This window comes from Onychostoma macrolepis, chromosome 12 (genome assembly GCF_012432095.1).
Source record: "Onychostoma macrolepis isolate SWU-2019 chromosome 12, ASM1243209v1, whole genome shotgun sequence".
In the NCBI taxonomy this organism is placed as follows: Eukaryota; Metazoa; Chordata; class Actinopteri; order Cypriniformes; family Cyprinidae; genus Onychostoma; species Onychostoma macrolepis.
Window position 1 is genome coordinate 15704458 of NC_081166.1, and position 14312 is coordinate 15718769.

The following is a 14312-nucleotide window of genomic DNA, read 5'->3' on the forward strand; positions in this document are numbered from 1 at the left end:
AAATCCTTAAACTCTAAAGCTGAGCTGAATTTTAGGAAACATGAATGGATGGAGTCAATGAAGGAGATTAAAACACCTCAGCAACAGGACGTTTGCACTGTTTAATGCTCCATGAAAAACAGATCTTAAAAGCTGTAACTTTATATTGATTTGCTGAAAGACTGAGCCGTCCTCTTTGTCTTTAAATCAACTTGAACGCAAAATGGACTCTATTTATTTTAACAATCCTGGTCTTAATGTGAACAATTAATCATTACACATATTACAAATAAAATTTTTGTCTCCGTTTTATCAAGATGTAGTAGCCTTTCCTTCCATTTCCTATTACTTTTTCAAGTCTTCCCTTCCAACCATCTCCTCCTGTATATATTTAACAATTTTCATGATTAAATTTGTGATGGCTAAAATAATGTCCTTTCCTACATGTTTCTCATTTCATTTCTCAATATCTCGCTTCCCTCGAAAATATAGAAGATTATGAAGGTAAAATGGAATATGAACATCGTTTAACATGGTTACCTGCAGCTTTCCACAAATGATGAATTTATTAAAGAGGACTTACAGAAAAAAGAACATATTTCTAGATTGCAAAATAAATTAATTTGTTTTAATTATGTAGTGTATATTAAAGAATTGAACAAAGTCACACAGTGTTAGGTAAACATGTTTATTAGACTATAACATGACTGTACAAATAAAAAGAAATGAAATAATTACTGCTGAATTTTTAGACACATTTGAAAGGAGACCATCAAAATATTCCAGGGTGTTACCAGTCCAAAGGATCCAGATCAAACTGAAGTTGAAGAAAGTCTTTTTCATACCATGTCCACTAGTTTAAATTTATTCTCCTGTTTTATAGGAACGACACTGATAAAGGTCTTGTACAGAACAGCACCCTTGGGAAGTTTTGGGATCACATCCCTGGCTTCAGCACTTCGTGGCAGAGGAACATACACCTCCTTGGTGAATCTGACAATACCATCCTCTAGGGCATAAAGTGTTTTGTTGGTTCCAATACCGACCTGTGAAGACAATGAGAGATTGATTTCCAGTAAGGGGAATGTTGTCCGTTTACAGTTTTTAATAGTTGTATAGAAATAAAATGTTAGGATTTTGAGAAAAATGCAATACGCAAAAAAACTAAAAAAACATTTAATGCAATAAAGTTAAGATTTCTGTTACTTATATATATATATATATATATACACACACACACTTTTTATATATGTATATGTAATGTATGTATATATATATATATATATATATATATATATATATATATATATAGCTGGGTAGTAACTGATTACATGTAATCTGGATTATGTAATCAGATTCCAAAAATTAATTAGAGTAAATTACATTTTAAAATACTCGTAATGAGACTACAGTTACTTTTTTTATGGATTACATGATTAGATATCATTCAAACAATAACAATACAGTATTCATAATTCATTGATTCTCCCTAATTTCTTTTTCATCTTTTAAATTTTCCTTTCTAAAATAGCCTATCGATTATATACATATTATATGTGTATATATAGCCCAGTTTTGTGGACATTCACACAAAGATCAGTCATTAATCAGGTGGTGAAAGAATTTGAACACTGGATTTACAAAAATCATTTCAGGTTTAAGAAGGGTTTCAACATTGCATCATCTACTGATGGACATTCATTTTTATTTAAATTATTACTCTGTAGGTTTTTTAACCATGTATTATTAATTACTAAAATAACTAAAATGCACATATTCACGTTATTTCTTAGTTACATGTAATGCAGGCATTCCAAAACTTTTTTTAATCTAAACCTTATTCACCAAATATATTTGCTTTAAGTACCCCTGAGATTTTAAAATAAATATTTCAATAATTAAGTATCACATTTGCATGTCCACGGTTTCTTTGATGTTGAGTATTGATCACATGGCATGCAGGCAAATAAAAATATTTCATCTTTTTTAGTAAGTGTTTTATTTTCTCCTATACTTATGAATGGGAGAAACTGCAACGCACAATATGGAGGAATAGTCCCACCTTCTAAATGAAAGAGCCAACTTCCCCATAGAAACCTGACTAGACCAGCCAATGCACATGCACAGTATAAGCACATTATGCCTCCGCATGCACAGTGGCTGGTCTAGCCTGAAAAATAAGCTTTTTAAAGGTTATTTAGCATAAGAAACAACATTCATGGGGCAATTAATTTCAGATTTTTCTTGCTGAATTGACATGTAATTTAATTGCGAGTTCAATGAGTAGTTTTTGAGATTTCAGGATTCCCTCATTCATTAAGATAGGTCTTGTACGAGCTGCCCGGAGGCGTTGCAAATATGGCCACCGAGTGAAGAGACTTTCCTTGAAAGGGAGTTTGTTTTAAAATTATTTATTTTCATTTTAATATTTTATGATTTAATTAATTAAAGCTTTTCTTTAAACTTTCTTTCTTTAAACTTTTTTTTTCTTTCTCACACACACACCATTGCAAATTTATTAAAGAAAAAAAGCTTAAATGTTTCCATTGCATAAGTATTCATACCCTTATCTGGGACAGTTGAAATTTAGCTCAGGAGCATTCTTATTGCTTGTAGACGTTACTACACTTTGAGTGAAGTTAACCTGTGGCAAATTTACTTGAATGGGTATGATTTGGAAAGGCACACGTCTTAATAAAATGTCTAATGGCTGACAATGCATATTAGAGCAAAGACAAAGCACTGCAGTAAAAAATAAAACTGCTTGTAGAGCTCAGAGACAGGATTGCATCAAACCACACATCTGGGGAAGAGTTCAGAAAAAATTCTGCTGCATTGAAGGTTCACATAAGCATGTAGCCTCCAATATCCATAATGGAAGACATTTGGAACAACCAACTAGAGCTGGCCTCCTGGCCAGACTGAGCAATTGGTGGAGAAGGGCTTTGGTTAGAGTGGTGACCAAGAACTTGATGGTCACTATAGTTGAGCTCCATGATCATATGGAGATACGAGAAATCTACAGAAGGACAAGCATCACTGCAACACTTCACCAATCTGTGCTTTATGCCGGTGTGGCCAGACTCAATCCTCTCCTCAGTGGAGACATGAAAACACATTTGGAATTTGCGCAAAAAAAAAAAAAAAAAAAAAAAAAAAGCACCTAAAGGACCCTTAGACTGTGAGAAACAATATTAACCCTAAGCACGCAGCAAGAGTGGCTTATAGACAACTCTGTGAATGTCCTTGAGTGGCCTAGCCACAGCCTGGCCTTGAACCCAATCAAATATTTCTGGAGAAACCTGAAAATGTGCGTCTGCCCCCATCCAACCTGACAGAGGCTGAGAGGTGAAGAGGTGAGGAGAAGAATAGCAGATAATTGCCAAATGCTGATGTGCAAAGCTTGTCTCATCATACCCCAAAATACTTGAGGCTGTAAAGGTGCTTCAGCTAAGAATACTTATGCAATGTACTAATTTCAGGATTTTTTATAAATTAACAAAGTTGTGACAGTTCTGTTTTTGCTTTGCCATTATAGTGCATGGAGTGTAGATTGATGTGAAAAAAATAAAAAATTATTTAAAGCAGTTTAACATAAGGCTGCAACATAAAACATGAAAAAAAAAAAAGGAAGGGGTTTGAATACTTTCGCAAGGCACTGTATATATACTGCCATTCAAAGTTTGGGATCAGCTATAGCTATAGCTATAATACAGCTACTCATAAGACAATATTTGATTCCAAAAATCTTACATGAGCTCCAGGCTGCCAGCGCATTAGACCCTTGCGTTGTGTAGCAAGAATGTTGCCCGCATGTACAAAGTTCCCTTAAAAGTAGGAAAGACAAAACATGTTATAATGCAAGTTCATGGTGAATAATAAAGACTAGTCGCAGTAAGAGCACACACAATCTCTACATGTTCCTCCTATGAGATCAACATAAATAGTAAAAAAGTACCATCTTGTTTCTTGTAACCATATCTGCGGCCAGCACTCTTCCCTCCTAGGTTTTTGCTGCTTCCTCCTGATTTCTTTGAAGCAAATCTCGTCAGTACAACTGTTGGCGTTTGACTGAACAGAATACCTGCAAACACCAGAGGAACACAGAAATCATTGCCTGCAACATAGTAGATGATGCTGAAACTGTCATTCACATCAAAGGCATCAGTTTAATATAAGTTAGCTGTTTGCTGGGCATTAAATTAACATGATCCTTAACGATCAAAATGTAAGCCAAATCAGTTCGCTTATCACTGTTTAAATGCTGTCGATGTTGCTGTCAACATTTAACACATGCTCACTGTGCTGTCAGGGAATGGTGGCTCAGCACGCTACTGCCATCTCACAGTCATTACAAAACGCTGAAAGGGCTCAATTATTTCCTATTATTCTTGTCTTACTTGCACTGTTCATAATACAATCCGAGAAAGTGATAAAAATAGTCATTCTACTTACAGACTCGGGATTGCAGCATCAAGGACGCAAGCGCCGCCATCTTGAATCACGTGATTGTGACGCAGCTGGCGCGCTCCCGTGATCCTTCAGAACCCGCGAACTGCAAAACTTCACTGACTAGCGTGAGTAGAAAGAGAAATATGTTGGATATGTAACACTGCAATAGAACGCTTGAAAAGATACATGAGCATTTGTATTGTGATGTTTTATGTGGTGTGCTGTCTTGAGCTGGAAACCTTTGCTCTTTTTTGTCTTTGTGTGTGCAAATGTAAATAATAGCTACACGCGACGGTTCTAGTTCTTGGTTTTGGCTCAGTATCGCACTGTTTCTCTTAACCAAACATTAATTGGTCAACATATTAATGTAAAAGTGTTTTATTAACGTAACCATATTTTTTCTACTAAGTTATTAGTGTTTGGACTGGTTTTAAACTGTGGTAGTTTATCCACTACATGCTAACCTTTTCCTGTTTCTGTGATTGTTTTGAAAACTGTTGTGAATTCTGCTGATTTTAAAAAAATCATATCTCGTTAGCAGATAATATTTTGCTGAAACTATAAGAATGATTTGTGGTAGTGTTGAAAACATAAGTTATAATAGTTTAACAATTGATGAACAATTGACAGTATAGCATCGTGTGCCAGCAAAAGAATGTTTGTGAATTTAATCTCTCTTGGAGTTAAATTGTAGCTGCACAGTTTTCATAATTATTTTTTTTTTTTTTAAAGAATGAATAAAATAATATTTAGTTTGTGAATGTTATTATAAAAATAAAAAATATATATTTTTATATAAAAATGAAAAGTACTTTATTGAATATATATATATATATATATATATATATATATAAATCTGTATTGTTGAGCCCTGCGTGTTAAATTGAATTTTAATTTGAACTTTCCTTCAGACCGCAGATCTCTGTATGACAGCTCAGCATGACCTACATCGGTAGACCTGGATTCCTCCTAAGTGACAGTGACTCTAGTGATTCAGAGGAGCTGCCTGTGTTTGATTTCTCACAGTCAAAATCCAGACAGCCCAACTTGGTGGTTTTAGACAGTTCAGACTCAGAAATGGCTCCTGTTGCTGATCCAGCTTTATCTCTGGAGGTCCACGGCTCCGTTGGAGCTGCTAGAAGTGATGTGTTGATGGTCAGTAGTGACAGCGAAGAGGAGGAGGAGGCCATAATTCCCTTAGCTGTAAGACTGAAACAAAAACAGCTTGGCCTGGGTACAGCAGCCATCAGTGCAGAGGAGACCCAGGCTTCCAGTGCGGTTTCCAATGGATGTTCTCGCCCCTTAGATGTTCCAGCACATCATATCAACCCCGAGGCCCAGCCGGTTGAATGTAACAAGATCTGTAGCAATATAACAAGGCAGTGCAGCTCAAACAACGATGCGCCATACCTCACAAAAGAACCTCCACCTGAAGCGGAGAATGGCACTTACCTGGCCAAACGCAAGAAAACCCCAGCAGAAGTGGAGGCTGCCAGACAGGAAGCCCTGAGGAAAAGAGTAATGCGAGAGCATCAGCAGGAAGAGAAGGAGAGATTGAGGATGGAGAAGAAAGCTCTGGCTGATGCTGTGAAAGCCCTAAGGCCAGAGGAGTGCATCAAACACATGGTGGTGACGGTCGACCCAGGTAGGTGGCAGTGTGTGCCTGTAGTGCTCATCTTTGCTGTCACAGTTGCTTTCAGGGCTCTTTGTGCTTTGATACTTTTCCCGAGTTGTTAAAAAGCACTGGCATGAGGTATTAAGCTGCATTTGTTGAATGGATTAGTATTGATTAACTGTCTCTTCCCCATAGGCCTACTGCAGCTGGAAGGTGGCGGCGCTCTCCTGACTTCCCTGCATGCCATGGGCTGCAACTGTGCCATAGAGAAGCAGTCTCTTCCTCGTAGTGTCACCTGGGCTAGGCGCTCACCCTGCCCTCAGGCACGACAGCACTCTACACATACAAATGCAGAAAAGAAAACATTTTAACCACATTCCTTGTCATTTGCTTTGAGATGCAGATGGGGATCAAAACAAATTGTTAAAGTAATTCGGTAAATTAATTATTTTCCTGTTATGGCTGGATATTTTAAATTGTATCTTTTTTTAAAATAAATATTATAAAATGAATAATATTATTATAAATGATATAACACTATGATAACACTAATATCAGTCAATAAATGCTTTTTAATTTAGGCATCACAACATAATATAGTGTACAGTACAGAAAGTGGTTATTCATTATGAGATTATGAATAACAGTGTTATTATTAATGTTTTAGAGTTAGGTTACATGATGGCAAAGGTAATCTACCAGTAAATGTTACAATACAGGAAATGAGCATGAACAATTAAATATCCAATTAATTACGATCATTTTTGTTTGGGTGATGTAATTGCCAGAGTACTGCTGTTGTGCAATATGTCACCCAAGGGATTTCTGTTGAATGTCACGGATACAGATGATGAATGTGTGACATTTTGAATTTCAAATATATGAATATAACATTATAAGATCTATAAAGATTTATCTAATGTTTGTAGATAAAGAAGATGCTTAAATATCTGTGTGATGTCTCATATCTGGGTAGAAGTTATGAACATCTTTACCAGTGGTTCTCAACCCGGAGGCCAGGACCCCCTTGGGGGCCTTGAATAAACTTTTAGGGGGCTCCAATAAAGTCTAAAAGTTCAGTTTGACAGCATGGGCAGAATATGCTTAACCATGCCCCTACAACAGTTAGATTGCTGTGAGTGAGAGATGAGAGGAGGAGCACGAAAAAACCCTGCCCTCTATTTAATATTCTGTTTCAGTTAGAAATACGTCACCATACTGAAGTAAAGTCGGCAGCAACTTCCGGTTCACACAGATTTTAAAAGTATTTAAATGTGCTTTTAGTTACACGCTATCATATTAATATGATTCTAAACAACAACCAAAAAAGATGTACCACATTAATCTGTCATTATATGTTTTTGTTCAGTTGTTTTGTTATATCAGATGTGCCAGAGGTTTGGGCAAGGGGGCCTTGTAGTCAAAAATGTTGAGAACCTCTAATTGAAATCTTTTTACACATATTTTTATAGTTCATTTGAATATTTTATTTGCAGACTGGTGAGATGATGTCCATTCCAGACTCAAATACTGTAATCCAAGTTCCTGTGGATGACTTTGTAACCATGATTAATAACTACTGCAAGGTAGGCACATTATGTTCTGGTATGGTGCAATTTCCTATTGGACCATTATAATGACCTAATTAACCATTAATAGGATAATTGTTTGATGTGCCCTTTTTGTATGATGTGCCAACTAAAATTTAAATTAAAAGAGTTTTGTGGCTGAAAGGGCAACAGAAAAACTAGCAGATATGACCTTTCCAAGAAGAGTCAGACCAATTAAGGGTAATGAATATAATTACAGGATCACCTCTCAATTATGTCAAAAATGATCCATAAGCTGTTTAAATTATGCTGTTGCTCAAACTTTGAGAAATGCATTTCTTCAGAATTTTGACAGCCTTGGGATTTCTCTCCTGATTGGGCTCTATGTGGGGCTTTTCTTTCTTTTTTTTTTTTTTTATGTAGAGGCAATGCAACGGTGTGTTGACAGAAAGTGGCATATCTCTGACCGCCTGGATCAAAGGACTTATGAGCAGGAACCCAGGCAGAGCCCTCAGTCTGGTTGTGATTGACATTGAGAAGTACTTCAGGTGAGTGACTTACTGAGAGTCAGACATTGTTTTAGTTTTTGACCAATTTATTTAAAATTTCATCTAAATGCTTTGACAAATATACAAGCGTTACACTTATTTAATACTTTATATTTTTTTGTTCATGATTTTCTTTTTTTTTATCCATAAATTGAGCAGTACTCATAAAACAAACATTAGCATATGTATGTTAGATTTGAAATGACAGATTAGTGAAGAGTTTATAATCGCTTAATTTTGCATTAAATGTTCTTTTGAAGAAGCCAGAATTCAAAATGTCAGAAGAAATACCGTGAGGCAGTGCTGGGCGAGGAGAAGAATGTGGGACTTCAGGGAGGGCAGAAAAAGAGAAGAAAGAAAGACGATATCAATCAGCTTCCTGAGGTCTCGCGAGTGCAGGTGGAAGAGGTAAGCTGAACCACCTCATTGGCAGTCGATATAAATTCATGGTCATATTTGAGGTGCTCTGCTTCAACTCTGTCTTTTTTCCCTCACCTGTCCATCAGGCTTTGGTAGACCTGCAGCTGCAAACTGGGGTGCAGGTTCGCTTCCTCTCTACCTGGAAAGACTTCACTGATTATATTACCATGCTTACCAAAGCAGTAGCCGAGGCACCGTTCAAGTGAGTGGGAAGCCAGTTTCCATATTTATCGCTCTCCAACCAGCTGCATCTTTAGCTACAGTGGTTTATTTTTTACTTGTGTATGTTTATTCTTCCCAGGCGGGAGCGAGAGAAGACTGGATTCACGTTTTGTTTGGAGAGTGAGTGGGCAGGGGGTCAGAAGGTGGACCGCTTAGGGAACGGCCTTCTGCAAGTTTGGAAGAGACAAATACAACAACTGAACCGTGTCAGCCCTGATATGGCCAGTGCTATACTTAGTGCCTACCCCTCTCCTCGGCTTCTTGCTCAGGTTAAAGCTGTTTTCAAATATGAAGTGCCTAACAGAAAATACAAATTGTGTTCTACAAATTATTATAGGCAGACGGATTAACGACATATTGGCATATACTGTTTTTTATTTTGTAAATAATAATTATATTTAGGACTTTTAGTGTTTTTTTTTTTGTTGCAAGATCTCATGTTTGAATGTATATTTGTTACTTGTAGGCATATGCACGGTGCAAATCGGAACATGAAAAAATCGGTCTGCTGGCAGACATACTAATTCGTCGCGGAGAGGGTGTGACATCTACAACCCGCAGAGTTGGTCCGGAGCTTTCCAAACGGCTGTTTCTTTTGATGGCGTCACTTGATGCCCATCGGCCCCTTGACTCTGCTCTATAGGTTCTTCTGTCTCCTTGTACACATGAGAACAGATGTCAAAAGCATTATGTTATAGATATTTATTACTTTTCAGATATTTTATTCATTTCAAGCCTGAATTTGCCAGATTTTCAAAGTTATATTTTTGTCTGTTTGTACTATAAATCGTTGCCATTAAATGTTTCTTAAAGTACCTGAACACCATTTTACTTTACTTCCATCAGAATTAGTTTTTCTCAAATGACCTCGGTCCAAACCTTTCTGTACCTCTTTATACTAAAGGGGGAACCTTGAAAGTTTCACCTTTTCTGGAATAGTCTTTGAGTTTTTTTATTCACTTCACCCTAGTGGCAAATAACCTTGGACGGCAGAAGCTGAAATGCAGTAAATTTTCAGAAATGCTACGCATGCACGGTATTTCTTGGACGCATTTAGGACCGGTAGGTCATACCCAAGCTGTTTCATTTAGAATTCATTCACTTTATGTTATGCTTACATATTTTAGCAGCACTAGAGAGGGCACTGTTAATTGTAAAAGCAACAGTTTTCAGTTTTGGCTTTTTTCCTGTTTAAAGCACTACTGCGCTCCTTTCAGAACCAAAATGGCCCCTTGAGCACACCGTACTTACTGTCTAAAGACTGTAGAGGCTCATGGCTCATTTCCAGCACATTAGAGAATGGCACCTGACCAAGGAGTGTCGTGTTGCCTGAAACGAGCGGTGGGGTAACGAGCCGTTAAATGTGCTTAAGAGATGAGCTGCATGCTTCATCTCTGTCCCTGAAGGCAGTATTTCCTCTACAGTTTAAGGGATGGCATAACAAACTATGGCTAGTAGGTGTGTTCTTGTGCCGAAGGGAATTATACGAGCAGAACTACGGCAGCTTGAAAAGGGATCACCTTGGAGTGATTGTTTAGCTGAATAGTATGAAATTCAATTTTCATGTACTCTGAACGCAGACCATAATAGCTTTTATGACCTAGAGTCTGCAGTGCTAACATCTTCAGTGGTATGTGAATGGTTGAATGGGACTTTAATTTACAAAAAGCAGTTGTAGGATATTACGACTTACGAAGTACAATGCAATGTTTTGGAGGAGGAATAGTTTCTCTCTGCATGTGTGCAAATATGAATATCTATGTAAGTGCAAAGGGGCTGTATATCTTCAGCTGCAATGTGCATATATGAGTCATGACTACTCCACATGATAGATTGCACCCTGTAAAGTATTTCTGTTCAGTGGAGTAGCAGTTTCTCATTTGTGGTGCACGCGGGATTCTTCCTGCTTCTTGTTGGAGATTAATAAGGATTGGGAGTGGCGGTAGGTCAACGTCGGCCACCTTCACTCACAGTCAATAGAGTGGGAAGCAAAGCAGGGCTGTTAGTCACTGTCTTTCCCTGGATATTCTCAACTCGGCTCATCTCTTGGAAAAATGCGCCTTCTTATCGGCCGCCACACAAGATGGAGTGCCACAGACAGTGCTGTTTATGGTTTTGTGAGTTTGTTTTGTTCCAGTTCCAGTTTCGGATTCTTGGCAGAGTGGGTGCACTTCCAATTTCTTGGGTTGTGCCACAGTAATGCCACCTGTAGTGTGCTGGCCCTCCGTTGACAGTGGCATAATAATAACACGTTTCCTCAGGCAAGTGATATGGCAACAAGACAAAGCCTCTGATATTATCCTTCCATTGCACTCTTGGTGTGTTTTGCCTTGGTGCTTGGTGAATCACGATCCACTTGGAGCCACTTGCTAAAACGACAAGAGAGAATGTCAAAGACTCCAACAATCTATTTCAGAGCATGAGTAGGCCGGCCACTGTGGTATTGGTTTCTTTGCCACCAGCGTTCAATCAATGTTTCCTGCTTCTCTTTAAAAATAAATCATTATATGGCTCCGCTTCTGCCTTTCTTTTGTTCATTTGCAAATCAGACGCAAGCGATTCAAGTGTTCAGATCCAGCTCTTGTGGGAAAAGAGATGCAAAACCCTCAAGAAAATAACTTTCGCTGCCAGAGCTAGAGGCTTTTTAACTTCAGAGGGAAAACATTGCATTGTTATTGCAGGATTTTGTTTTCTACCTTGCCCTCTCCTACCAGCCTTTTTTTAGACTGCACATATGTACAGAGTTTTCTTCTCTCACTGTGGATTTTTGTTGTTTTTTGTTCCAGTCGGTTGGCTGAATTTTTGATTGCCACATGAGGGCAGAATTGCTTCACACTGTCTGTACACTAACTAGACCAGTGAATCCACACTAGTGTTGCTGTTCTCAACTTGATGTTTTAGTGAATGTCACATTTCGATCCAACACAGTAGCCAGATTGTTCTTAAAACTGAACAAATGTATTAATATTACCATGAACTGCACAGACCCAACAATATGCAAAATGTGTTATCGTGACATAAGCTTGTATGTTTTGAGTGTTTCATGTCTCTTGAGTTTTGACGGTTTCTTTCTCTCAGCAGACAGTAATGCACTGCACAAGTTTCTGCTCCCTGCAAGTAATATGTAGTCTGGATTTATTTATTATTTTATTTTACTTTACTTTGCATCATTTTGTTTGTCACACAACATTTCCATGTTGGCATCTAAATTATTTGGCTTGATCAACTCTTGACTTTTTGTCATCCAAACCCCTTTGATGTAAAATATTTACTTAAATTTACTTAAGATTTTATTTTAATATTTCAATAATTTAAAACCATATTCATGTTCCCAGCTCGCTGATATCATTTAATGGTCACATGACATGCAAGTAAAATAAAATACTTCTTTATTCTTTTAAAATCTTTTAGTACATTTTGATTTTTACATTTTTATGATTTAAAGGGGTGGTTTACTGCTTTTTTTATTTGCTTGATTGCGTTTATGGGGTGCAATATAACATGTCTTCGTGTTTCGTTTGTTAAAAAACGCCTTATTTTTCATATATTTCAGCTTTATTGTAAGCCGCTTTCTCCTCTGTCATTTGAACGACCGGTTGACTTCCTGATTCTATGAAACCACTCCCTCAGAAACAGGCAATGGGCTCAGATTGGTTAGTTGGGCCGGTGTGTTGTGATTGGCTAAACTTCGTACTGCACATTGTCCGGGAACTTCACGCCCATTACCTTCACGGGCGACAGTTGCATGTGCTCCGGTCAAATGTAAATAATGCTGTCAATATTGCCGTATCAGTTTGAGCCAGAATCAGACCCAGAAAGCGATAATGAAGAGAGTCAAGCAGAACTTCCGCAAGCACGGCTCTTACAAAACGTTTCTGAATGGAAGTTTGCTGTTGTGATTACATATCATTTTTTGAAGTTTGTACACGTTTGTCTTATAGACACAAAATAGCATCGAACTAACTGGCTACTATAACCAAACAGCGTTGGCTTGTGTTTACGTTCTTGATCAAATTGAAAAATTACGTCATAAAGTATACATGGAAAATACATTTACAAAATTAGTACATAATTACAAATTCGGGTCCAAAATGTTTGTACGCGTTTGTCAAAGACTCACGAAATAGCATTTAACTAACTGGCTAAAGCCAGCGTTGACATTTGTTTACGACCTTGATAAAACTAAAACATTACGTCTGAAATTATACATGCAAATACATTTAAAATTATGAAATCTTACTTACAGGTTGTGGCCCAACAACTGCTGCCTCTGGTTTTAAAGTTGGAACTGCTCCATGTTTTAGTAATAGTTTCTGTGTGAATCCAGCATTGATTCTGGAAGCTGTCTTCCATAAAATGCGCAGCACAGAGAGCTAAATTAGGATTGTAATTGTCAGGAACATAATCAAACATAAATTTTAACCATTGTTGACGAACTACAGCGTCCGTAGGAAGCCGAACACAGAAGACCTGACAGCTGGGTGAAAATAACACTGTTTCGACGGCATGGCTACAACTCTCCACAATAACTCTTCCTCTTCGACAAAGCCGCAGAACATGGCCTTGCCCCCTCTTTGGCATGTTCCGGAGGGAGGGGTTGATGCAAATTTATGGGTTTTTTACGTATGCAACCCGGGAAATATTTCGTAGTCCCATATGAGTCGTTTTTGTAGGCATTAAACTTACTGATTTTTAAAAGACGATATCTCCGCTTACGTTGAACTTTCAGCGCAGCAACTTTGCAGATACTGTTCATGCACCAACAGCAACATTACACACTATTTAAAATGAAAAAAGTGAAATCGCAGTAAACCACCCCTTTAATTATCAGCATTTTTAGCACCCTGAAGAGTCCACTCATGAACCACCAACAAACCCCATTTTGGGAAACCGTGGTCTAGATTGATAGTTATAGATGAATTTGCTTTAGAAAGTTTGATTGGACACACATAGTTTAAAACCGTGTTATCCAGTCATATACATGATATATGTGTACCACTGCAATGCTTTACTAGCTTACCCTCCAGCTAGCACCATCAATCCTGTACAGGCGATTCGGAATGCAGCAGCATGTTGGTCTTCAATCAGTCAAAGAGGAGCCATGTCGCAACACCTCTTGTTCGCCAACATTAAATTTAAGGCTCTGAAGATAGCATAGGGCCACCTACCAGTCTGCACGCTCTTACCTAAACACTTCAAATTTATGCTTCTCCTTATTCCCTGCAGTCATTCAAAGCGTGATTCCTAGTGGCTACATCAAAACACAATATGGTGTCGAAAAACCTCTACATTCCCATGATGGTGGAACATGTTCTTTCTTTGGTCTTTCTTTACCTAACAGCAGTAAGGTTCTACAGATTCTGTTCTTTACACTAATGTTTCTTTTAAGAATTATTCACTTTAAAGGTTCATTGGGGAACCTAAAATGGTTCTTACATGGAATCGCTGTGAAAACCATCCTTTTGTAACCTTTATTTTTAAAAGTCTATCATAAAGTATGTAGCAGACAAATTTAAGTAGAATTTT

General features: G+C 37.7%; 2 protein-coding genes across 5 annotated transcripts; one reads left to right on the plus strand and one right to left on the minus strand.

The window, feature by feature from the left end:
* Positions 1-653: 653 nt before the first annotated feature.
* Positions 654-4568, minus strand: mrpl27 (mitochondrial ribosomal protein L27). Its single transcript, XM_058794582.1, has 4 exons — positions 4435-4568; positions 3938-4063; positions 3733-3806; positions 654-1025 (listed from the first exon to the last, which is right to left on the minus strand). The coding sequence occupies exons 1-4, from the start codon at positions 4472-4474 to the stop codon at positions 819-821; spliced, it is 447 nt and encodes a 148-aa protein (XP_058650565.1). The 5' UTR covers positions 4475-4568; the 3' UTR covers positions 654-818.
* Positions 4444-12145, plus strand: eme1 (essential meiotic structure-specific endonuclease 1). 4 transcript variants are annotated; one of them, XM_058794581.1, is made up of 9 exons: positions 4444-4556; positions 5343-6076; positions 6242-6369; positions 7543-7632; positions 8020-8144; positions 8408-8552; positions 8651-8766; positions 8866-9055; positions 9253-12145. In XM_058794581.1, the coding sequence occupies exons 2-9, from the start codon at positions 5371-5373 to the stop codon at positions 9427-9429; spliced, it is 1677 nt and encodes a 558-aa protein (XP_058650564.1). In that variant the 5' UTR covers positions 4444-4556; positions 5343-5370; the 3' UTR covers positions 9430-12145. The 4 variants fall into 4 exon arrangements, with proteins under 4 accessions (XP_058650564.1, XP_058650560.1, XP_058650563.1 ...); XM_058794577.1 differs by having other exon boundaries at positions 8405-8552; positions 9253-12144; XM_058794580.1 differs by lacking the exon at positions 4444-4556 and adding an exon at positions 4579-4702 and having other exon boundaries at positions 8405-8552; positions 9253-12144.
* The last annotated feature ends 2167 nt before the right edge of the window (positions 12146-14312 follow it).